Below are 25,286 nucleotides of genomic sequence, written 5' to 3' on the forward strand. Positions count from 1 at the left end.
ACGACGGTGTCAATTTACATAAACGTGACCATGGAAAGGTATGTTAATTTTTTTTCCTGAAAACTAAAATTTTTCCTGAAAATAATATTGAAGAAAAAATTTGTCAGCAACGAAAATCAAAGGAGGCAGCTACGATTTTTTTAAATCCTCTGAAAACTCTGTTTTTTGACAGTTTCCTATAACTCCACGTCTGCTCAAACTGAGTATAGCCAGATTTTAAAAAACTGATTATCGTACCAACATCGAGAAATTATCGTACTTTCATATAAAAATAATCGTACTAAACACATTTAATGAAAAATATGTTATGTTTTGTTATGTTCGTATAATAAATTATGTTATAATTAACTTTTGGTTTGTTACTTATGTGAATCACAGTCAGAATTCAAAGTAGCAGTTGCAATATATTATGTTAGTCACAGGTTCCTAAGTGGAATGTGTAAGCATGTAATTACACTAAATATGACGATCAACCAAACTAATATAGCAAGTGTATTGATCTATATAATAGTTTAGTTGAATGACTTGAGTTCCATTCCTTGAGTGTGTTCCCAACCTACCTCATATTATTTTAACCCTTCCAACGCGGCTAACGCCTATAGACGCGGAACTGCCGATGCTTTAAAACGCGGATAACGTCTACAAACGCAAAAGCTTTAATTTTGAAATGGCGAAGAATTAGTTGTTGAAAACTTCCGTAAGAGAGCAGGTCAATGTTCCTTTCGACTGTCGGGGACTAGACAAAACGCTTTGTCACCGTTGGTGGACGTGTTGTAACGGTATCTACTACTCGAGTTGAAAGCAATCGCCGCCATTTCTTGTATAGCCCGTGACGCGGCATACGCCTACAGACGCGTTCGTTTTATTCAGCTGTTTAACTACGTTTGTGTTGGTCGTATGTTGGTTACATTGTTAAACAAAGTGTTTTGAATCAGTCCGTTGTTATTCTAATAGTGTTTTAGTTTGTTTTTACTAACATTTAGTGTAATGTTTTGTTTATAATGGCTAATCCAACTTTTATCATTTTACTACGAACAACGTAGTTTGAGCACATTTTTGGTATATTATGTGTAATATTTTTTAAAATTATTTGTTTTGTATTTTATACCAGTTTCACCATACAAGTCCAGTTTATTTATTTCTAAATAAATAAGGTTTATAAGTACAATATTTGTTTTATTTCCCTTGTAGGCTATCGTATAAATAAGTTTGTGTGAATTTCATGTTATTACATTTCAAAATCTTATTACTGAACTTATTTAATTTTATGTACTAATATTATACAGAAACTTCAGTTACAATTTACTCATTATAAATAACCTGTATAAATGCAATGTAATCTGTCAAATAGTGTTCCTATGTACATTATCCTGCAATGCAGTTTATTCAAAATTTCAAATGTTTTCGTGCGTATAAAATTCTCAAAAATATGTAATATTACATGTGTATTATTTTTTTTCTTATAAAGGTAATACCAAGGAATATGAAACAAAAATTAGCATTGGGAAATTTAAAAAAAAACCTTTTTTATGTCTTAGCGTTTGACAGTAATTTAAATTAGCGCTTTAAGGGTTAAGCATGTAGTTGACAGACTACACTAATTTATTTTATCTAATTATGTTAATTATTAGAGCAATCTGAATGCTGTTGCCACAATCAAATGTAAGTTACTTATTCATTTCGCTCTGAGGCTAAACACATACCTTAAAATGAAGATGTTTAGTTTTAATTTACAATAAATATCTACGTTTAGTTCAAAATACTTTTACCTAACATTAAAAAAAACCTTAATAAAAGAAAACGTAGCGATTAATGCCAACTTGTAAATTTAAACCTGAGTTTGACAATAAACTAGCCAACTATTTTTGTTCTTTTGGGATATAATTAAGAGATTTACTATAAATGTTCCAGCTGATCTACTACCATGGATTTCCAAAACCGGCCTGGAGGCAAGACGGGGACTGGAGGAGGGAGGAGTAGCGTCATGGTCAGAAGCAAACAGGGGGGACCGCAGAGAGCGCTTGCGGCAGTTGGCCCCTGGAAACCATTGACCTTAACAAGGACCCCTACTTCATGAAAAACCATTTAGGTGAGACTATAATACAGTCAACTGTAAAAAAATCAGTAGTCTTAACATTTAGTAAGAATTCTTAAAAAGTACACGAATTTAGTCTTTAAAACACTACTGCGTTTTATAGTCCTATATTTTAAATTTAACAATTAGTGGATTTTCTGAACTACTAGTGTTATGCAATGAAAAGAATATTAGAATATAGGTCTCATATTTAGTTTTGTTGGTTTTAATTTATTTCAGTAGTAATTTGTATTAAACTACTGATTTATTAAGTGATAGTTTTTATTTAATACAGCTGTATAAACCCAATAATTAAAATATTTGTTTAGTGATAGAGTCAATGTAAAATAAACATAGAAAAAGTGTTTTTGAGGTTAGAAAAAAAAAACATGCTTATTTAGTAGGATTTCAGTTAAAACATATTAATATTTCATAAACATAAAACATAATTAGGACGCCTAAATATTTCTGTATATGGGCTGCCCAAATTCAGTTCAAAATCTAAATCACAAGAGTTTGCTAAATAATGTTTTAAACATTTATTTGTAATATACTGAATGCCTTAATTTTATGTGATGAAACAGACTAAAATATTTTATATCATTTTTTAGAATTAAAACTGTTTGGGAGCATTTGTTTTATTTACACAAATTGTGACATCATCATTCAAAATTGATAGCTAGTAGTAAAGAAGAAGAAAATGATTTGTTGCAAAATTTACCGCCTTAATACAAGAAATTGTTGTGCTAGTAGCAATGATCACAATATGCTCTTATTAGCACTAAAATCCTTAAGAGTTCCATTACGCGAGTTAAAAATATTTTTTATATAGTATCTGATATTACAAAGTATTTAGTATTGTTCTGTACCATTGAAATTTTCAGTGCCATGATAGGATGTATTGTAGTGATGTAAACTCTGTCTGTAAGGTAGTTTATATGATGTGTAGGCTATGTCTAGTTTGCAATCTAACATTGTTTTTCTTGTTTTGTAAAGTCGGTTAGGGATCAATTATTTGTATGTAAGAAGTCTGAAAGTTTGAAAATTAAATCAAAAGGTTAAGTTAAATTAAGTGATTTCATTTTTTTTTTTTTTTTTTTTTACATGAACATTAAGATACAGTAAATTTGTCAAGTTACATAATAAGTAGAATTTAAGGAGATGTGTTCATTAATTACCAGGAACTCTTCTATCATTGTACACAGGATTCATCTACAGGAGATTCTTTATAAGCAAGCTCTTCGAGTTCTCTGTTGCCCGAGTCAGGGTCCTGGAATGTGGTTTGGAAGGAGGTTTTTCAGTTTTTTTGGGCCTCACTCATGACGGTTTTTTCTACGAAGAAGTGGGCCTGTCTCTAGGGGGGCGGGTAAGATCGATTTACTAGAGCGCCTTGGCGTGTGGGATATGCGGTGAAGGTCCACTGTGAGTCTTGGATATGACGGCCAAAGGTTATAATCATATATTTTTTATAGGGGGGGATGAGGCCAAACGTGGGGGGGGGAGCGGGCCGGTGGGGGAGGTTCGTGGGGGAGAGTTGTAATCATGAGGGGGTTGAGGTGGGGTAGGGGGGGGGGTGGGGGGGGCGAAGGGGAGGGAGGGGGGTGGCGGGGGGTGGGAGGGTGGACGCTGAACAGGTTAGAGGAGGAAGGCTGGGGGCGGGTTGGAATGTCTCATGGCGTCATGGGATTCCCCACAGGGGAATGAACACTAACATGACATCCACAGTGGGTGGCCAGTTGTGGAGGGGTGGGGCGTGTGGTAGTGTGGGAGCGAGTCGGGGGATGGTTGGCTTGGTGGGGGTGCGGGGGGTTCTTCTAATTTTTTTTAGTTGATCTATTCTCTGTCTTTCGGTGTGGATGGGTTGTCGTTTTTTTTTTATTGTTTTTTTTTTTTTGTATTTTATTCCTTTTTTTGGTTTTGATTGGTCTGCTAGGTCAGGTTTTAGTGTGAGTGTGCTCCTGCCCATATATAAAATTGGCTTCATAGAACTGTAGTGCGCCAGGGGTACTGTTATGTTAGTATGCCTAGGGTTGAACTGATTTTTTAAGGCTTTGACGACAGCTTTTTTTTGCTGGGACTCCCTCCAGGTTTTTGCAATTGTCCTATATTGCCTTCTTTTGTCAGTACAAAGATACTCCCTCTTTCAGATTTTCCCGGAATGGTGCTTCCCCCAGATTGCTAAAGACCCTATATTAAAAATATGTGATTCTATCTAGAGCGTTAGTTAGTTTTAGTAGCCATTTTTTGGCCAGCCTTCCTGCACGTGCCAACCCATTTAATGCGGTTTTTACACAATATAGACACCCGCAGTGCTGATTTTATATGCAGAGGTTGTTTTTACATGGTTTTTTGCCCATGGTGAGTCCATTATCTAGAGTTATTCCTAGAAAACTAGAAACTTAATCTGATCAGCCACTGCTACATTGGGGATACTAGTGAGGTTAGAATATTTTTTTCATGCTAAAATGTTACTTGTGTTTGTCTTAGTCAGGGTTTATTGCTAAATCATTTTGTTTACTGTAGGCTATGCTTTTTGAAGAGATGCCAATAGAGTTTATCGTTTACAATTCTGAGCTTGTGTCATTTTTTAAATGGGGGTCTTGTATCACGTCTTCTCTGCATACATTATGCTAGTTGTTATCTGCTAGTATAGTTGTGAATTTAGAGCTGGGAAGTCGTTATGTCAACCAAAATGGTAATAGAATAGGTCCCCAGCACGGATCCCTGAAGAAACGTCCTCTTGTTTTATTGGGTTTAGGATCACTGATCTGAACATGGTAGTAAGCGCCAGCTTGTAGTTTGTTGGATGTCTACAACTTGGGATCTTCTCTTTAATGGTAGTAGCATGAACCTAAAACCCATTTGTTTTCTAAGCCTCTTATCTCCTTAAAGTTTTAAGTATTTTTTAGAGATCAGCTCATGTCCCAAACAGTCGACTAAGCGTGCTCTGCGTAGTCTAAAAATTAATGGCTGTTAACTCAAATTTGTCCTTCAATCTATTTGCTGATCGATTATAGACTCAACAAGGCGTATTTGATGCAGAAAAATAGTTGATTTTCCTTTTTGGAATCCATGCTGGACAGTCCAGTAATTTAAGGCTTGGATTTTTTGAGATGGGTCCATTAACCTGTTTTTAGAAAAAAAAACTACGATTTTTTTCTATAATTTTTTGAAAAAAAAGTTGAAATTAATGATATGGGCCTGATAAATTTTTTGGGTCGGTGTTTTGGTCACTTTTTTATGCTTTGGATATACCCTGGAGAGGACTTTCAGTTTGGTTTGGTAGAAACTGACCTAATGAGGAAAAGATTTATTTATTATGGATGTGAGGGGGTAGTTTACTTCTTCTGCACTGTGTTTTACAGGCTGTTTTTTGATTGAGAAATTAATCTATGCCCACTGGATGGTTTGTTTTTTAAGCTATGGATGACTTGATTTACTTCTTTGCCATGTTGTGGGGGAGTCAGATATAAAATGATTGTGTTAAAGGAGTGTTTGAAGGGTTTTTGATCCTCTTCCAGTCTGCAGCCGCCCAAATTGTTGATTGGTTCTGTTGAACTGTTACTTCTGGCTATCTGAGTAAAGTAAGTGGTTGAATTGGTCAGCTTACCATGGAATAGGATTGTCAACAACTGTCATTGTTGATGGTGAGCCTTTAGGGCAGTTTTGACTAGGTTGGTTTGGCCATTTCTTTCTGTGTTTATAAGATCACATACATGCTTTTGACTTATTGTCAGAGGGGTAATTATTTTCTGTGCATTAGCAATTTTGCTGTAATTGTCCTTAGTGTGATGTCATACGTCTTTTTTATGTTTACTCCATTGTTGCTTTGTCTTCGTGCCTTTGCCAGTTAATTTCATGAAGGTTTTCAGGGGCCCGTAATGTAGGCAGCTTTTGATCTCTAGCTGAATTCTCGGGTCATAGTAAGTCAATAGGCTATGCTTTTTGTTTTATTTTTGTTCTTTCCTTTGTAGGGCAAGATATGTTCCAAGGGGGCAGTTCGCAGTGCTCCTTCGAAATTGTTTTCTTACAGGCTGAATTTCTGCATCTTCGGCATTCGTGAACAGCATCCCTGTTTTTTATGGAGGAGCGAGGGGATTTCAGCTGGTCAAGTGTTTTTTTCCTACCCATTTGTCGCCTTAGAGTGGTTTGTTGTAAGTGGTATTTATTTTTGCTGGAGAAGACCAGACTGCACATTTGTGCTGTATGATCTGATAGGGCCCAGTTCTGTAAGACTGTTGTACTAAGGTCATGGTCTGGAATATTGAGTACATATGCAAGTCAATTTGATGTGATCTTGTGTCAGGTGTAATGGCGAGTTGCTGGGAGAGGAAATTCTTCTCATATTTTGTCGTTGCCAACTCATTTTCAAGCATCAGGCACTGAGTCATGGTTATTAGGTTTTAAATCTGTCAATGTTTAAGTCTCCACACACCAGAATTAATGACTTATTAATGAGCTTAGGATCAAACGTAATTATTTCAAATGTTGGTACTCAGGTTCGTACGAGTGCAAGCTATGTCTGACGCTGCATAACAATGAGGGCAGCTACTTGGCTCATACTCAGGGCAAGAAGCATCAGGCCAACCTGGCTCGGCGCGCTGCTAAAGAGGCTAAGGATTCTCCCCAGCAGGTATAGTCTCTAACATGCCCGATACTTATGAAATTCCTGGATCAAATTAACTTACTACTACTAATTACTAATTATTTTCAGTCTACATTTAGGGTTGATAACATTTTTACTATTCTCATTAACAAAAATTTAGTATACAAAATTTTCCTCGTAGTTCAATTTCAGTAAACCATATTATCACCAAGTATATTTTAATTAGTTGTGCAAAAAGTCAGTGCATCTTCATGTAAAATGCAAGTTTTCATTTAAAATACCACTATTTTTATTTTTTCAAAGTTTTAAGTTCATTACTTTTTGCATTTTGCTCAAAAATATCTTGTACTCTTGAAAAGAAAAATGTATTTCAAAACCTTTATTTTACTTATTTCCTTGCAAAAGGGGGTTAAACCTATGGTGTATAATTAAAACTATTTATGTAAGTCCAGAAAAGATTGTCAAACCTACAATTCTGAGAAGCAAAGTTACACTGTTTTATTTTTACAAAAGTCCAACCAGAAGTTTATTTTAAAAATAAATGTACATTATAAATTAGCGCCTTCAAATAGTGTTTAGCTATTTAATATACATAATTGCAGTTTACAATGTGCAGGTGTTTTGAAAACTTTTATCTTATATCTTACCAAATTTAGTTTGTAACTGCTTAAATTTGCATATCTAAACTATTCTCTAATCCATCTGAAGACACACAAAAGTTCATTAACCTTTTAACAGCCATGTTTTATATCTACTGGTGATACCCACAGGCCGGGTTTTTTGGCAAAATGTCATCAAAAACTTATTTTTGTCTCATGGTTTCATAAAATTATATATTTACCTTGTATGCTTTTAAGGTGTTCACTAGGACTAAATATAATAAAAAATGAGTTTTTTTATTTTATTTATTTATTTTTTACATTGTAATACATTTTATTTACATGGAAATTGTAACCTAACATTGATCAAAGTAAGCAAATTTAGGCAAACCTAAGAAATCTTTGTAATCTAAAATTAAAAAGACAAATTAAACCTATTGATGAATTAGATCAAAATGAAATAGGTTCGGAGAGAAATTGTTATCATGTTCCCATGGAAACACAATCTTTTGTTTAGGCCTAGTTCTGTTAGTTTGTTCCGTTGTAGGCCTAGGTAATTGGCGAGTTTGTGTTAGGTTATGTTCATCAGGTCTAACTGTTTCAAGGGCCGGATAGGTGTTTTCATCAATACATATGTTATTTTTAATTAAATTGACATTATTACTTTCATATAACCTAGGTTCATTTGTAATGGATCTGTCGCCGCTTGGCCCTGGAATGATGTCAAAGTCGCTCGCCTCACTTACATTTGGTAAACTATCTGACTCTATTTCACCATCACTGTCACTCTCTCCATCATCTTCTGACAATTCACTTTAGTTATCACGACTAAAGTATTCATTTATGTCGTCTTATTTCAGTTTTCGTGAAGACATTTTACTTTGTTTACAAATAAACTTATCAATCCACAGCATACTATGCAACAGCAGTTGTGACAGCTGGTGGACCACAAGAAAATTGATACTTGCAGTGATGCAACCATCTTGAGAAAAAAACAAAATATTTCACGAGAATTGCCGAAATTTACCGAAAATTTCCGTACCAAACACGAAGTATTTCCGATCGTCTATGACGGAGTAAGGCGCGAAATTCAAAACCCTTACACTCGCTCGCATATATGCGAGCGTGGCTCGCGGGAAGGACAAGCTGCCGCTCGCATATATGCGAGCGTGGCTGTTAAAAGGTTAAAATCAGTCCAGCCATTTAGGAAAAGTTCAGTGATATACACACGCATATAAGAAATATATATATATGTATATTAAATATATATATTTATTTGTAGAAAAAATAAATTTTATGTCTGAAAATTTAAGTTTCATCATGAAAAATATTTTATACATAAGAAATGTACTTTGATTTTACTTGTAATTTTATGTATAAATGTCCTTAATATTAAAGCTCTAGCATTCCAATTAGGTATTTTTGCCAAAACAAAGTTTTTATCATGATTACAGACAAAACCTTATAGTCTACTTTGAAAACAAAGCTAAAAAACATACTTGCATGAATATGAAACTACCTTTCAGATTTAATAAACAAGTAAAAGGACACATATAGAATACAAAAATAATATCGTTGTGACCCGTAAATCATGAATGTGATAAAGTCCGGCAGCCTTAGATCGCATGGCTAAGGGTTCACTTATTATCGTACGATACCACCTGGATTTTTTTATGGTTTGGTTTGCTGCACAGTGAATTTTTTTCACAATAGATTTGAGACTTGAGTTTGGATCTATATATCGTATGTGATATATTCACTGTGTGTGTGTGTGTGCGCGCGCGCGCGTGCGTGCGCCCATGTACCTGTTTGTGCATATATTTACCTATTAATTAAGTTATTGTTGATAAAGAAATTTAAAATTTAGTTTCTTAAGTTCACATTATGATATTCTATGTGTAATATTCATCTCCTCTAATTTTATTGTAAGTTGTTTAAAATGACTGATAAGCTAAATACAAAATGTTGTACATTACAGCCTGCCCCAGAGAAGCCTAGAGTTGAGCCGAAGAAGTTTGTCAAGATCGGTCGCCCAGGTTACCGAGTGGACCAAACAGAGAGAGTCCGACTCCGGCCAGCAGAGTCTTCTGTTTCAGATTGATTATCCAGGTAAATTAATTATTTGTTTATTTATTTTACTTTCCACAGCAAGGTCTAAATGTTTTAAGGATTTTACTGTGAAAGCAATGTTTTGTCATAGTGTGGTGAACTGGAAAACTCAGACGTTACATTTGACACTTTTCTTGTAAGCGTAAGAATTAACATTGAAAGATAGGGTTCACATCAGAGTTTACAGAACAGAACCCTGAGGACGCTTTTGTAGGTAATGCACTTGAAATAACTATTACCACTGCCCCCCTCCAATTAGACTGCTGAGGCTTCCAGATTAACTTAGACTTCCAAAACCATACTTTCTAGTCTTGTCAGTTACTAGCTTCTGCCTAAACTGTCAAAGTTAAAAGAACGAAGTATTGTTGTAACGTGGCTACTCAGTAGTATACATATTACAAGCAACTAGAGCTCCGATCTTTTTCTCATAAAGGGGAGATGACTTACTCAATAGAAAAAGAACCACCAAAACGTCTTAAAATGCACTGACCAACTGGCTACAAGAAAGACCATTTTATTCAGAAAATGAATTCTTAAATAATTTAAGTTAATTAGAAACATGACATGTACTATATGACGCAATGTACTATTCTCAATTGAATGTGTCAATAAAGAATTTGTCTATTGTCTATAGCGGGAGAATGAATGATCATTTTAGGATCATTAGATTCTTTTTTTACGTGTAACGTAGTAACGAGCGAATAGACCAAAGTTAGGACCATTAGATCTTTTCTTACGTGGTAACGTAGTAGTAGTAACGAGCGAATAGACAAAGTTAGGACCATTAGATCCTTTTCTTACAAGTAACGTAGTAGTAACGAGCGAATAGACAAAGTTAGGACCATTAGATCTTTTCTTACGTGTAACTTACGTAGTAACGAGCGAATAGACAAAGTTAGGACCATTAGATCTTTTCTTACGTGTAACGTAGTAGCGAGAGAAGAGACTTAGTTAGGACCATTAGGTCCTTTCTTACAAGTAACATAGTAGCGAGGGAAGAGACATAGTTAGGGCAATTAATTAGGTCCTTTCTTACACATAACGTAGTAGCGAGGGGAGGGACGAAGTTAGGACCATTAGATCTTTTCTTACGTGTAACATAGTAGCGAGAGAAGAGACGTAGTTAGGACCATTAGATCTTTTCTTACGTGTAACGTAGTAGCGAGAGAAGAGACGTAGTTAGGACCATTAGATCCTTTCTTACAAGTAACATAGTAGCGAGGGAAGAGATGTAGTTAGGGCAATTAATTAGGTCCTTTCTTACACATAACGTAGTAGCGAGGGGAGGGACGAAGTTAGGACCATTAAGTCATTTCTTATACGTAACGTAGTTGCAAGGGGAGAGACGAAGTTGGGACCATTAAATCCTTTCTTTACACCTACCTGTACACCTTATACATTCGTGTGGAAATAGAGGATGGAGAGGACTGTAAAGGTGGGTCATCGTCTGTCATTTATTATTCGTCAAATTAAAAAATTGGTAGCATGTACTACTCATTTTCTAGGTTACTTCTACGGTAGTTAACATAGGTAAATCTGGATGTTAGGTATGTAGACTTGGTTGTTAGTAATCATACTAAAGTAACCTACTTATCTACCTATCATACCTAATTTAAACCTAAAGAATGTAAGTAGTAGATTGGTATAATATGTTTCTTGAAGATAACTAATTCAATTTTGTTTTAATGAAATCTACAAAAGGTAGTTAATGACATTATGAAATCAGTCAATTTGTAATTAGTGAGAGGATTACACTGCTTTTTTATTATTATTATAACAGAAGCAACTAATGTTTAAACTGTAGTGAAACAACTTTGAGTTTTCCCCATAAGAATAATGTTAAACTTCATGCACATTTACATTCTTATTTTTGATCATAGCGTTATGAGATGTCACATTTTAAAGATACAATTAATACACATTTTTCTGTGTAAAGCGTTATATACTTTATGGATATTTATACAATAAAGTACATAAATTTGGAGAATTTTTAAGAATAACATAAACATATCTTTTTAAATTAAAAAGCATTTGGATTTGTAATACATACATCTTTAAACTGATACATTTCACACAATTCTATGAGTAAAAAACAAAGTCGTAAAGTGCATGAGGTTTAAACACTGTTCTTTTGGGGCTGAAATCAGGATTAGTGAAAATACAGACACTCTTACTAAGAATTTAAAACATTTTTACTTTTCTCAATAGGGATTCTGAAAGATCTCAGAGATCTCTTGTCTTTACTATTCTTGATTTCATCCTTGTATTAAGCTTGTCACATTTAGGAAATTTGAATCTGTTGGTGAGTCTATGAATTCTTTATTTCAAAGTGGAAATAAATTTAACACACCAGGAATATGTGGTATGTGTGTTTTCTTTTTTCCAGCAGTTGGCAAGCCCGTTTGTGTAGTGATACAAGTGGACTTGTTACAGAGATTGCGGACAGTACAGTGTGACACCCAGACACAGGTTCATGTCTGCGTACGAGCAACGTGTGGAGCCCCCTGACAGGAAGTGGCAGTACTTGTTTGTTTGCGGCAGAGCCTTACGAGACTATAGCGTTCAAGGTAGTTCCTCCAGCTTGTCTTGTTACTGTATGGCATACGATGTTTTACACGGTACAGTGAGTTCTGTTACTGTAAAGCCCAATTACCTGGGAAATCTGATTATTCCCGGACCATTTCTGGGAAATATATTAGTCATGAGCCCAAAGAACGGTTACGTCTTTAAAGTAATATTGGTTTAACTGCACAGTAAGAAAAGGACAAAAAGAAACTATTCTATAAAATATGGTTTTTGAAATTTTCTTCTCAGTATTCATTGGATATAAACCGCTAAATAAAGGTACAATTTTTGGTCATAAATGTTCTTTATTTTTTTTAATATTTGTTCCAACTTTTTTATTTTTGGTTTCTTTTATTCTCAAATACCTGCTGCTTCGCACGCTTTTCGTAAGTTTTGCCCGCATATGAGCACTTCTGGTTGAAGTAAATTATATTTCCAACGCCGATGTAAATTTTACCTTAATGTCACGATCAAGAAAAATCTGTTAAAAATGTATTGTTACATACATATGTACTTTATTACAAAGTGGTCTACCACTCAAGCTTTAACCCTAGAACGGTAACGCCTATTTGGTACACATAAATGGTAACGCGTAGTCTCTCCGACTACTTTAGGGAAAAAATTAATACAAATTTATAAAAATTAAATTTATTTACAAATGACATTATTTACATCTTAGAGGTCATGTTTCCTGATTTTTGTTGATTTCAGTCTTTATTGGAACACTTAACACACAGCATTCCTCGGTGCTCCAAGCAAATATGCTTGTAACATTTTGTGCACTGGAATCGAGTCATTCTCCATTTTTTTGCTGGGCAAACTGCACAAATCTTCCTTGTTCCTGCTTCTTCAATAACATTTTGAGCCTCAGATGTTGATGGGCCAACGACATCTTCAATGTTGCGTTTGAGATTCCTTGATAAATTTGGCAGTTTTTTGTCTTCCCTAAATGTGCGGAGTTGTTAGTTCAACACATATTTCTTTAGCAAATGCCCTTCTTGTCATTGGTTTAATTTTTTTGATAATGCCTGATGGACATAAATAACAAATGAGTTGATCAAAATGATCAAAAAACTTTTCATCATGATCAATTTCTTGTTCATCACAAACACTTCGTTCAAGTTCAGATAGTATTTCTCTTATTTAAAAACTAGTGTTCAGTGGATCAGCCATGGTTAGTTGACCATCCACGATAAAAATTATCACAAAAACTAACACTACATTCGCTTTTTTCATATATTTACTCAGGAACAAAAAAGTAACAAACGGTAACGCGTAGTCTACCAGACTACTATGGTCTCACTGAAATTAACTAAGTGAATGAAACAAAATGAAACCCTAACCAGCATTGACCTTGGCTGGCAGGGGGAAGGTATTGGTATTGGGGGGTCGGTCACGTTCATGCACCTGCCACCTGGAACCGGTTTTTTTATAGCTTGCGTCGTCTGAGAGACTACACGTTACCATGCTAGGGTTTTTTTTTTTTTTTTTGCTTTGGGATATTGGGGTGGATTCATAGAATCCTCACACGTCAACCTGAGCTTATTGTGTGCCCCTTTGATGTTAGAGGGGTAAGCCTATCTTTGTGCCCTTAATTAGGCTAAGAAGCTTTTCCCCGATACTAGCATCTGGTTTCGTCGCCTGGTTGTTTATCACCCGAAAAGAGCCCTTCTCCTTGCTCCCAGTCTCTCACAGTCCAGTAATTATGTGTTTTGCAGTCTCTTCAGACTTATTGCAGAGTCTACACTCCGAGTCCTCATTTCGTAAACCTAGAGTGTTTAGGTGTTTTCCTGAAGTGGCCGTGTCCAGTGATCAAGGCAATCACTTGCTTAACCCGATCCCTGCCCAGCCCCATCAGCCATCTGGTGAAGCCGGAGCTAGAATCGGCAAGCAGTCTTTTGCCGAGTGCTTGTCCTTGGTGACTCTGCCACCGCAAGCGGTGTGTCTTCCTGGACCATTTGTTTATACTTTGGTAAGCGGCTGACTTGCTTATACCACAACTCGGTTCTGGACCGGTGTATGGCATGCTTGCTCCGCTTTTGGCAAGCCTGGTCGGCGCATTCGTTGCCACCTATGCCTGTGTGGCCCGGTACCCAACCAAGACGCACACAGTTGCGTGATACAAGCTTGCAGAGAGTGTTAAAGCACTCCCACACAAGCCTGGATCCAATGCTGTTGGAGTCAAGAGCTTTAAGAGCTGCCTGACTGTCTGACATTATACAGATGTTCATTCCCTGGTACCCTCTGGTGAGGCCTAGGTTGGCACAGGCTAGGATACCATAGATTTCGGCTTGAAATATGGAGCAGTTCCGACCCAAACTGCCGCAAAGGGCAGTTCTAGGGGATTGACTAAACACTCCATATCCAGTTCTACCCTTAATAAGCGAGCCATCCGTGTACCAGACAAAGCTCTTTCTTATTGTTGGGATGTTATCTTGCGATTTCCACTCATCTCTGGAGTAGAAGTCAACAGAGAATGGCTTATTGAATACGAAACTCCGTTCTCATTATGTCGGAGACCATTTCGAGAATAGCGCTTGGGTTTACAGCTTCAGTGATGGCGCCATGGCTCGTGTTAGACGCGCCATTCCTCCACCAAGCCAGCAACCATCAGCCGATAAGCTGACTTACGCGCTTCAGCTTTTATATGGACATCAAGAGGTAGATGTCCCTAAAGCCGGTCTATGCTAGGGTTAAGTTCAAACCAAAAATTTAGTTTTTAAAGACAATTATACATCATAACTTAGCGCCTTCAAATAGTTTTTCACTGTTTAATATATGTAACTATCTTGTAATTGCAGTTTATAATGTGCAGGCGCTCCAAAAAACTTTCCTTTTAAAGTACCGCATGGTGGGGAGTTACATCAATGGGCATAGCATATAAAACCTTCTCCGTGGAAAAATACGTATACACACAAATTTTCATAATGATCGGTCACATAGTTTACGCTTTAAAGGACAAACACACAAACATTCATTTTTTATATATAGATGTGTATAGTTTCAGTAATTTTTTGTGTATGTAGAATACTAGCAGTTACCCGAGGGTTCACACAATATTTAGTGAGATTTGCACGTGTATGAGTATTCTGCTTCAAGTGAACTATATTTCCTACGTTAATGTTGAGTTTGGCCTTGTTTGCAACAATCAAGAAAATATGTCAAACAGTGTTATTTCTGTCCATTGAAGTTTACTCCTATCTTACTATTTTTTTGGTCCATAGTTGATTTTACTTTGTTTCCTGATCAAGAAAATATACATACATACACAAGTCAAGACTATAAACATGAAAAAAAATAGAATATAGTGGTTGAATTAATTAAACATTGGTTATTCTGTCATAAAGCAATGTTTACACTGAACACTTGATTAGACACACATGAACATACTCTTTTCAATTAATAACATTTGTTTGCTGTAATGCAGTTCTTATGGGTTTTTTATAACTTTTGAGACCAATGGGGCTTAGTCTGGAGGATTTCCCGTTTCGAAAATAGTCCATGTAACATTTTAGCATGATCAGTCCAGTAGTTTTTACATGATTGAATAAAACATACAGATATCATTATATTTTTGTATAATATTATAATACAGATGAAGCAAATGTAGAGAATGGCTTTAGACCATTTTCAGATTTGTAATAGTCTACTTTAATTGAATTTTGCATAGCCAAGAACAAGTAACCAAGTAAAACTCAAATTTGTGGGAATTCTTATTGTTCCGCTTTGATTTTTCAAATTTGAAATCTTTTTTTATTATACGGTTCTATAGAATTTTATGAAATTACATTTTTAACCCTTTGAGTGCCAAGGGCCCATCGGCCCGATGGAATTGACGAAAAATTGCCATCGGCTGACTAGATCGGCCTTTCCAATATTGGTCATCCTGTTGCTAAATATTGACGTATAATATCGTAAAATGTATCAAATTAAAGCCCAAGAAATGTACGACATAATTCACGTAGTGATAGTTTGTATATATAGTATATAATATTTTTATGTAGCTGATATTTAGAAGCCTGTGGCGCGAACCGCCTGTTGTCACGCTGCAGTCGTTTGTTTATGTTCAGTTTTTTTTTTGCTAGCTGTCTAGTGTGGCTGTGTTGACATTTTGGTTAATGTTTTAAAAGTTTCCTACTTTTATTACTTCAGTTCAATTTCATTATTGAATAATGTATAGTTTGCCGAAATGAGTGAAAGGAACAGATCGCCCTTAAGCGAAAATAGGTCAGATTCCGTTATATGCCCCAACACATAAACTTTTTTTAATGAACTTAGAACGCTATAACACGATGTAGTTGAGTAACAGAACTAACATTATGCCCCCAACGCTAATTTAACTAAACTAACCTAAACTTAAATAATCATGTGATGCCGCGCAGCCTGCCGTAATCGGGATTCTCGAGAAAGATAAGATAACAGCGACCACAATACCGATCGCAATACCTGGAAATGCTTGTTTATTGATGGAATGTTAGTTCTGTTACTCAAATACATCGTTTTTATAACGTTCTAAGTTCATTGAAAAAAGTTTAAGCGTTGGGGGCATATAACGGAATCTGACCACGAAAATACATTTAATTCATTCTTATGATAAAAACACTCACTCAGTTTATTTCATCTGAAGGATTTAGTATAATAGGCTTAATGAAATAAGCCCAAAGTAATTTAATTTAAGTCTGTTCATAATAAATTAAATAACAGTTGTATAATCTACCTTGATTTAATTTCTTAAAACTATAAAAATATATTTTACATGAACAAGAGTAAGCGTGCATGTTGGGACAGGTTTTCAGCAATTTGCAGCAATATATAAATGTATTTTTATGAAACTTGGTACATGTATTTCAACTAACATGGGGAACATAAAATTGGCACATAAAACAAAAATAAATAATTACTTTTTGTATCTTAAACAAAACAATGTTTTTTTTTGTTTTTTGTATTTTTGTTTACACATATATAAATATTTTTTTAAATTTATGGTCAAAATGTATATATACCAATTTGTAGCCTGTATCTTGCCCTAAATAATAAAGCAAAAAAGTGTCTCATTATGTTAATCTTTAAGGAAGGTGTTAATTTTTTAGTAAAATACTGCAGTAACCATAAAAATAGTGCTTGGCACTGAGGGGAAATGGCCTGTCACAAATGATTGGCACTGGCTGCATGACCTCCACCACTTCGCGTGGCACTCAAAAGGTTAATGTTTGTATCAGTGTCTTGCCTAACCAAATATAAACTGAGTTATATCTTTTCTGAGTAACATAGTTACAATACACTTGTTAGTTTCTGGAGCTAGGGGTGTGAGATGGAACATAAAGTGGCAATACTGTAAACAGCTATTTGTGTTACAGCTACAATATTTTGTAGGCGTAGACTTAGTAATCTTTTCATTTTATTTATAATCTATAATTTTTTTTACCATCAGGTGCCAAGCAGCAGAGAAGTGGACAAGTCGGAAAGGGAAGTTTCTGGACACATTGGAACAGAGATACCAAGCAGTTCTTCCTCCAGTTCGCCTTCAAGATGGAACCGAAGCCCCAAGTGATGATGAGACCTCCTCCTCCTCCACCCACACCCTCCAGTCAGGCCTCCACACATGATGCCGCCACCACCCCATGATGCAACCCTCCACCTCCACCCATGATGACTCCACCCCCCACCACCCATGTTTCAACCCAGTGCCACCCCCACCACCCAAGCTAGGGGGTGAAATGTTGCCCGTTCCTCCTCCCCCTCCTAGAATGTAATCCACTCGCGGCACAAATCATTCTACGTTGTCTGTCTTACTTTGATTATTTAAATTCTCATAGCTTATAATTATTTTCTAGCTATACACACCAATAAAAAAATTATTTATAATTTGGGTTTTTATTATTTTCATGTACAAATTAATTCTAAAAAATAGTATTGTCGGTAAACTTTTTGATAATTAAAAGCCATTTTAGCAAGAGTTTTGTACCGTTGATTTTGATTTTATTAGATTTTAAATTCTTAAAATGTAAATACATTTGTACTGAAAAATATATACTTTATCTTGTAATGTGGTTATTTCTTCACCTTTTAATAACATTAGCTGACAAAAATCGTTATTCCCAGGCATCCAAATGCTAGAATTGTTGTAGTTATCCTTTTCTGTACCTTCCAGTTTCATTCAGATTTTTGGATGAAAGCAACTGTCTTAATACCTTAATGTCCAGGACTGTTAAAAACATATAAAAATACTGTGGATAGTGTTTCCATTTTTATTCTTTTACTGTTCCCGAATAATTTACAGATTTCTTGAAGTTCCCGGAAGATATTTTTTAGGCCATTTATGGTACAGAAAATATGAGTATGAGATGTGTTTCTATTTGGATGTCCATGACATTTTTTCAGAGCACCTCAAAAAAATTAAAACATTATTTATGCTGTTGAATTTATTGTCTGATGAATTGAATTGATGAGTTGAATTTTATGATGTAGAATTTTCAAATATAAAAACAACTGTGAGGTTAAAGGTAAAAATAAAACATTTATAATTATAAAGTGATTACATTTATTATATGAAAGTGAAATGGTGCGCACAAGAGTAGACAGAGTGTGGTGGTGTGTTCAGCGAGTGGTGGTGTTGAACTGCTCAAAGTACGCAGCTGTTGGGGTGTTCGTGTAGACGACCTTGTCCAGGTACTCTTGTTGTCGTTTCCGCTCACAGTCCAAATATTCGATTCTGTTCCCTCACTTCTCGCTCAATCTCCCTGTAACAATACAAGTATTTATCAGTTTTGAACTACACATTCCAGTGAGCACACAAAAACCGATGTGTCACTTAAATCTGGGCAACCTTATGGATGTCCAGGAGCGGCACATCACTAAACCGCAAATGTTGAGATTCTGGGGTTCATGGGCCAATTCGATAGGTCTAGTCTACTGTGGGAGATGGACTGTTGGAGTTGGTGGGGTTCGTTCCCTTAGAGTCAAATGTTCTTGCTAGCCTCAACAAGCATGTGCCACCTCCTGCCTGCTTTGACTGGAGAGGCTGGTTCAGAGCTGACCTCCCCTTCTTCCGAGGGAACATGACTTTGAGATTAGTGCCCTAATTCTTCCTCATGGATCTCGATAGGAGGCGGCCCTTAAACCCCTAACCTTATTCATCCAGAATATCCTTTCCCATCCTGGAAGCAGTGCAAAGGTCCTTATAGGACTAAGTGCAATGTTTTGTAAATAACTTGTATTTTCAAAATGCTAAGTCTTTGGCACATCAATTTTTCTATCCTCAGTCTCCATGAAAGGTTCAGTTAAATAGCAAAAATGCAAAGGTTAGCTAAATAATTTGTCAAAAAATTTTAAATTCAATTTTAATATTTCAGAAGAATTCCTACAAATCAGGTTAAAAATACTTTTATTTTTATGAATGTCTGTTATTAAGCAAGTATTTGTCAAGTTCAAAAATATAATTTCAGACCATATTTTATATACATTTAGGATATTCATGTTTATATTGGTAAACATATCCATTCCCAACATGGAAAACTATTTTGTTAATAAATTTTATATTCATTATTCATTTAATATTTATTAAACACATCTTTGTAAACCCATAATTTTTCAACCAAATAAACCTACGAGAAGTTCTATAATAACTCAAATATTTTATTTTATAGTATAGAAATTAATTTTGTTTTCAATACTATCAAATATTAGCGTTTTAATTGTAATGTATAAAATTTCTCCTTTTAATTACATGCGAACATTTTATTACACTAAAATAAAATGGTAAAGTAGAAATCAAGACACATTGGAGTCATTGTAATTATGACGATAGTGTATAATGTGGTATATTTTCCCATTTAGCCCACTATACCAATTTCAGTTAGTATATAAACTTTATATGTAATAAATAAATTTTGAGTTTTACTTACATAGAAACACAACTCCATCATTAATTTAAGTGTTCTTAGATAATTAATTTAACAGACATCATTGCTCATCAACAATAAACTATGTATACCATTAAAATAATAATTGTATTTAATTATTCTTTCATCTACTTTTAGAGGGAAAAGAAATTTATATTTAGCCAGCTTTATGATTTTCTTCCATAGTGTAAAGTTTTTTAACCAAATACATATTTATGAATTCATAAATACAACTTACTTTTGTTTCTTCATAATTTCTCTGTCTTTAAGACTGACAGATCTCGCAATTTCACTCGATAGTGCCAACCAGTCCGCTTCTCTCTTGGCTTCTTCTTGCTGTCGAATCTGAAAACATGAAAAGAAAATTAATCAGTGATTGAAAGTGATTTTAAAACATAATTATTTTAACGATTTGAAACCTTACTATAACATTCCCACGTTGTATAAACTGTGTGTAACTCTAGGTGGCCTCTAATAAAAATTAATTAAGGACAATGAGGATCGAAGATGCCTTCTACCTCATCACACCGGAAATCTTATAAAACGTGAAATGCTGTTTAGAATCCAGGCTTTTTTTGGTCAAGAAGGAACATGGTAGCCATTTCAAGCATCTCATATGATTGAAAATGAGGTGAGACTTCAAGATTTTTACCATTTATTTTCATTACAAACTAATCACAAATAATGGAATTACATTAAAAAAAAACTGAAACAGGTTTACACAATAAGTGGTGTTATCTTTACAGTTTTATGGATAATAAAATAATTTTTGGTGTATGTGTACAAATCTCGTTGTACATAGTAGTATCAGTTTTTTGAGGAAACATATTTTTGAATATGGAACATGGGAAATTTTTCAAACACTTTTTGGTACGTACCATTTGTGTTATTTTAATTAAAACAACTTATCTGTAAAGGCAATGAAAAATAAATTAAGAGCCTATCCAAAACCGTGTTGACTTTACAAATGTTTTATTTAAATGTTACAAAAATCGCTGAAATAGGCTTGGCATTTTTAAACAGTGCCTAGAGAACAATTTTCGGACAAACTTCTTTAATATGCTCTGGCACTAAAAGGGTTAATGACACACAAATCTGAATATATCATGTGGCAATATATGTAGAGATGCAAATTTTGCATGAACTCTTTTACAAGAATGAGTTCTATGATGCGTCATTTTCGTGTTCAACTTCTTTTTTGTATGATTGTCTGTCTCGACATCTTGAGAATGACATGACCTATAGATTTAAAATTTTGCATGCAACCTCAGTGAAGCCTGTTATTATTTAGGTTATGTATACTTTTTCTCTCACATACTTGTGTGTAAGAAGAAAGTATGAGGAAATAAATTTCTTTACTCCTTTATCACATTTAAATTGAATTTTAGAAACATTAATCCAGTACAAAAATATATAAGTTTTTATATTAAATATAACAATAAAGAATCATTTACTAGTATTTCATATCATAGCAACTAATTGAATAGGACTGGCAGATTTTCTTTGTCTTAAAGTTTGTTATTGACAATGGAAGGTTTGAAAGGATACAGTATTTTGGACATTTGCCGTTATCGATTATAAAAGGTATAACACAATGTTTCGAGGATTTTGAATCTCTCATTCTTCGTCAGGTAGATGATACTACATGGTGCAGATGAAAGAGCCGACATCGGCCATTCTTGTTAGTATCCCACTGTAGCCTGTGCTAGTGTGATGTCGTGATTGTGATCCTTGTACTTGTGATTTGTGCTCGGGACTTGCATCCTGTGCAGTGACAACGCCTGGACTGGACTCTAAGCAACTTTTGGGTATGTTTCAACCCTATTTTTCCCCTTCTTTACTTCTTTCTGTTTGTATACCTCCCCAACCTGTATAAAGAGGATAAATTCCAATCATTGATACGATGTATTGTACCTTTTATAACCTATAACGATGGCAAATGTCCGAAATTTTATTATCCTGGCAGATTTTCACGGATGGTTACGCGTTGCTCCTTAGGAAAGAAGGATTAAAAATTAGCAAGTACAATTTCTTTACTACATTTTATAGTTTCTTGTGAAATTTGTTATTAACAACACTTATTACAGCTATTGGACTCTCACAATATAACCCTTCAAACGCTAAAATCTCTGGTGTGTATATTTAATCTTCGTGTTTTCAAATGTGCTGATACATATTGGTAATATTCTGTCAAGTGGTAATATATAGTACCTTGTTCTCCTCGATCTTGCTGAGGTTGTTACTGGCGGATTTCTTCTCTTTCAGCATCAGTCATGCCCTTATAGAACGCCCCATTGATACGGTTAGGGCCGAGGTTGGCTGGCCCGGAGGTTAGGGTTCTCGGTGAGGAAGTCGCTGGTGATGGCATTGTATATCTCCGCCTGCTGATCCTCCATGTCTCGCATCTCCTGCATTCGCTTGCGAGTCTCCTGTTCCGCTACCTGCAACAATATCAACACGCTTTTATAAGTAATTTAGAGATGAATAAACAGGTCAAAGGTTTTAGTAAGCATGAGGTGATGAGAGAAACTTTATGGTGATTTAGTGAGCTCAAATAGGGTCCATTCTGTACTTTGTTCACTATCAGCAAACTCAGATCGTTTAAAACAAAATCGAAACCAAGCTCATATTAAAGCACACTGATAGTTTAATGTACTCTGCTTTGTTCGAGTAGTTTATGTAACATTGTTGGGATAACTCAAATTGGTAAGAAAATTAAATTCTTAACCTTGTTTTTTTGTGTAATGGAAGTTTGGATGAATCTGAGTTGTTAGATTAGGCTTTACATTCAAAAGCCTGAAAACTAATGGACCGAAATGTATTTTTGAGGTATTATATATATATTATTGTCAACATGAAATATACAATAAACACAAGATAGGGTTTTATGGTTTCTTGAGGGAGAGAAAGAGAACTTAATTGTTGTCTAACAAATTATCTTGTGGACAACACATTTTCAGATGGACCAAACATTCTATAATAAATGAGGCACTCAGAAAAATAAGTGGCCCTAAAGACCCCAAATTGGTATGATTTGTGTTAAAACCAAGTATGAACTTTGTCCCTGAAATTAAATTATTTTTTAATTTTTTTATTTATTATTATTTTATTGCTAAAAATTTGTCCTTGTACACAGTTTTTTTCAAGAGCTTTCTAAATGTATCAACCAAATTTATGAATGTTTATTAATTTATTAATAAAATGTGGGTTAGGCCACTACTAATAATTAAACCATTTTGTTAACAAATATTTAACATTGTGGATTAGGCTCGCAAGGGTAATAAATGAATAAATCTGTATTAACACCAAAATATTTTTTAATTAAAACATAAAAAAAACCTTTAATAATTAATAAATATTACAAGTTATTTAATAGCTACAGTAGTCAAATTTATGAGAAGAACAAGATATTTTTTGAATGGAAAAATGCATTTAGGGCCGTTATCAAACGGCCCAGTAAATAACAAAACAATTTCCATTAATTTACTTTTATGCATTGTCTTCCTTCTGATCCATTGTTTGTCTCTCATCCATCTACAGCGAATGGTTTCAGGAATAGATGACAGACACTCAAATATTTGATATGTATAGAACTCGTGCCTAAAAGGCGGAATGAAATTCTAGGAGACTTTAGTAGATCTTTTTTTCTTATTTTCCTCAATTTTCTTCCCTTTAGGATACAAAAGATCCAGCGTTTCCACTTCCCTGAGTTGTCCTGCCTTCTTCACATTTACACTGTAAAAAAGGAAACGTCTTCATTATTAGAATACTTGTAGAAGATTGTTTGTGGTTTTAGTTCTCCTCCGTGGTAGCGCAGCCATTGTATTATCAACCACTCTACTCGTTTTCCACTACTTCCCACTTCCTTGTTGTGTTGATTGTATGCTATTCGCTTTTTGTTTTTTTCTATTGGTGATGTTGTCCAAAAAGCTTCTTAAATGAAAAGAAAATCTTCTTTTTTCCATTCGTGTTACACCACAAAAATTGCAGGTTTTTCGTGCAGCTAGAATGATGGATATCCAGTCATCGGGGGCATAAACTTCCGGGGTTAGATACTTTTTTCCTTTTTTTCTATTAAACCAAAGTCTTGGGTCACATGCAAGGTATGGTGTGTCCTGTCCTGACCACAAGAAATTTGTGTTCAATTTTCTTTGCAGACAATATTTGGGGCTATCGCTGACCAAATAATACACACAAAATGCAGCCCATCTTTATGTTTCTATTTTGACCTCCACATTGGTTCACAGTAACATTAATAAGTTTGGAGGTTCTAACATATTTTTTCTACAAAATTGGTAGAATGCATGAACCTATCTCTTCAGGGACCCCTGGAAAGCCACAGATTCATTCCAGACGTACATGTAAGGCTTCATTTGTTGATAGATTGTGGATTCACAAGATTATAAGTCCAGGAGTATGGCGTTCTGTAATAAAACAGTTGCCAGTTGACAGAACAGGTGTCGGTAAAGTTTTCATGAGGTCAAAACTTATTAAACCGTAACATCATTTTAACCTGTTCCTTTCCCCCTTTTCTCGGCAATCTAGCTTCATTAACCAGCTCTAGCGGATTCAGCATTGACGTAAATGTAACTCTTGCTGTACTTTTAATGGGATTTTGTTCCGGCGGGGGGGTGTTTGCTTTGTAACTTAGCTTTAATAAGCATCACACTTTTTGCAGCTGTCACTTACTGTGTGGCATGAAAAATGTAGGTTGAACTTTGAGGGGTGTCAAATACATGGTTAGAAAGTATGTATTATTGAGACAGGTGATCAGCTGTGGTTTTCTTCTACGAACAAGTTTTGTACATGAATAGTTTTATTCCAAACTAGGGGCTAAATATCTTCCGGTTAAGATTTTTCTTGTCTTGAATAGTGTGATGTGTAAGAAGGAAATTTTTTTATGAAACTCTATTACTTTTTCAGTTTTATGATCAGGTGTTTTTCTATGATTATTGGGAATGTTATGTAAACCCCCGTTTAAAAATCCTTTGGGGGAGGTGAATTTTGCATCATTTTTTTGTGCGATAGGGCACGTGATCAATCTACCATCACTTACAGCTAAGAAGAACATTTTTGAAAACATTCTTTACCATACTTTTTAGTCTCACTTCCATCCTCTCTTTTTAGTGAGATCAATAAAGTCTTGTATTCGTACGGCTTAAGGGGGTTGTTGCTGGGCATGAGTCCCCACACGTTGCATTACTTTGAACTTTCACCAGTGCTACTCTAAATAAAAGGGATGTTTGAAGATTAAAATCATAGATTGTAGATATTCAGCAAAATATTTTCTGGCATTGTTCACGGGAAATGTTGTCATGACATTTCAAAAGAACAGGGACAATTCCTCAGATCGAATTTTTTTTTCCCCACTATACAAACAATACCTTTTAACGTTCTGTGTAGCTTTTTTTTCCTTCCAGAATTTTCTCAAC

At 35.0% G+C, this 25,286-nt stretch overlaps 1 protein-coding gene and 1 pseudogene across 1 annotated transcript; one reads left to right on the plus strand and one right to left on the minus strand.

Annotated features, from left to right (window-relative positions):
- The first annotated feature begins 1,924 nt into the window (after positions 1–1,924).
- LOC124374223 lies at positions 1,925–17,993 on the plus strand (annotated as a pseudogene).
- A 484-nt stretch (positions 17,994–18,477) lies between these two features.
- Positions 18,478–22,295, minus strand: LOC124374224 (RIB43A-like with coiled-coils protein 1; the record flags this gene model as incomplete). The annotated part of the gene is given in 4 exon segments (XM_046832480.1): positions 18,478–18,665; positions 20,131–20,199; positions 22,098–22,169; positions 22,171–22,295. Coding segments are annotated over 4 exon segments (381 nt in total), but the record flags the coding sequence as incomplete, so codon positions are not given.
- Positions 22,296–25,286: the final 2,991 nt, after the last annotated feature.

This window comes from Homalodisca vitripennis, unplaced genomic scaffold, assembly GCF_021130785.1.
Source record: "Homalodisca vitripennis isolate AUS2020 unplaced genomic scaffold, UT_GWSS_2.1 ScUCBcl_7550;HRSCAF=15290, whole genome shotgun sequence".
Lineage (NCBI taxonomy): Eukaryota > Metazoa > Arthropoda > Insecta > Hemiptera > Cicadellidae > Homalodisca > Homalodisca vitripennis.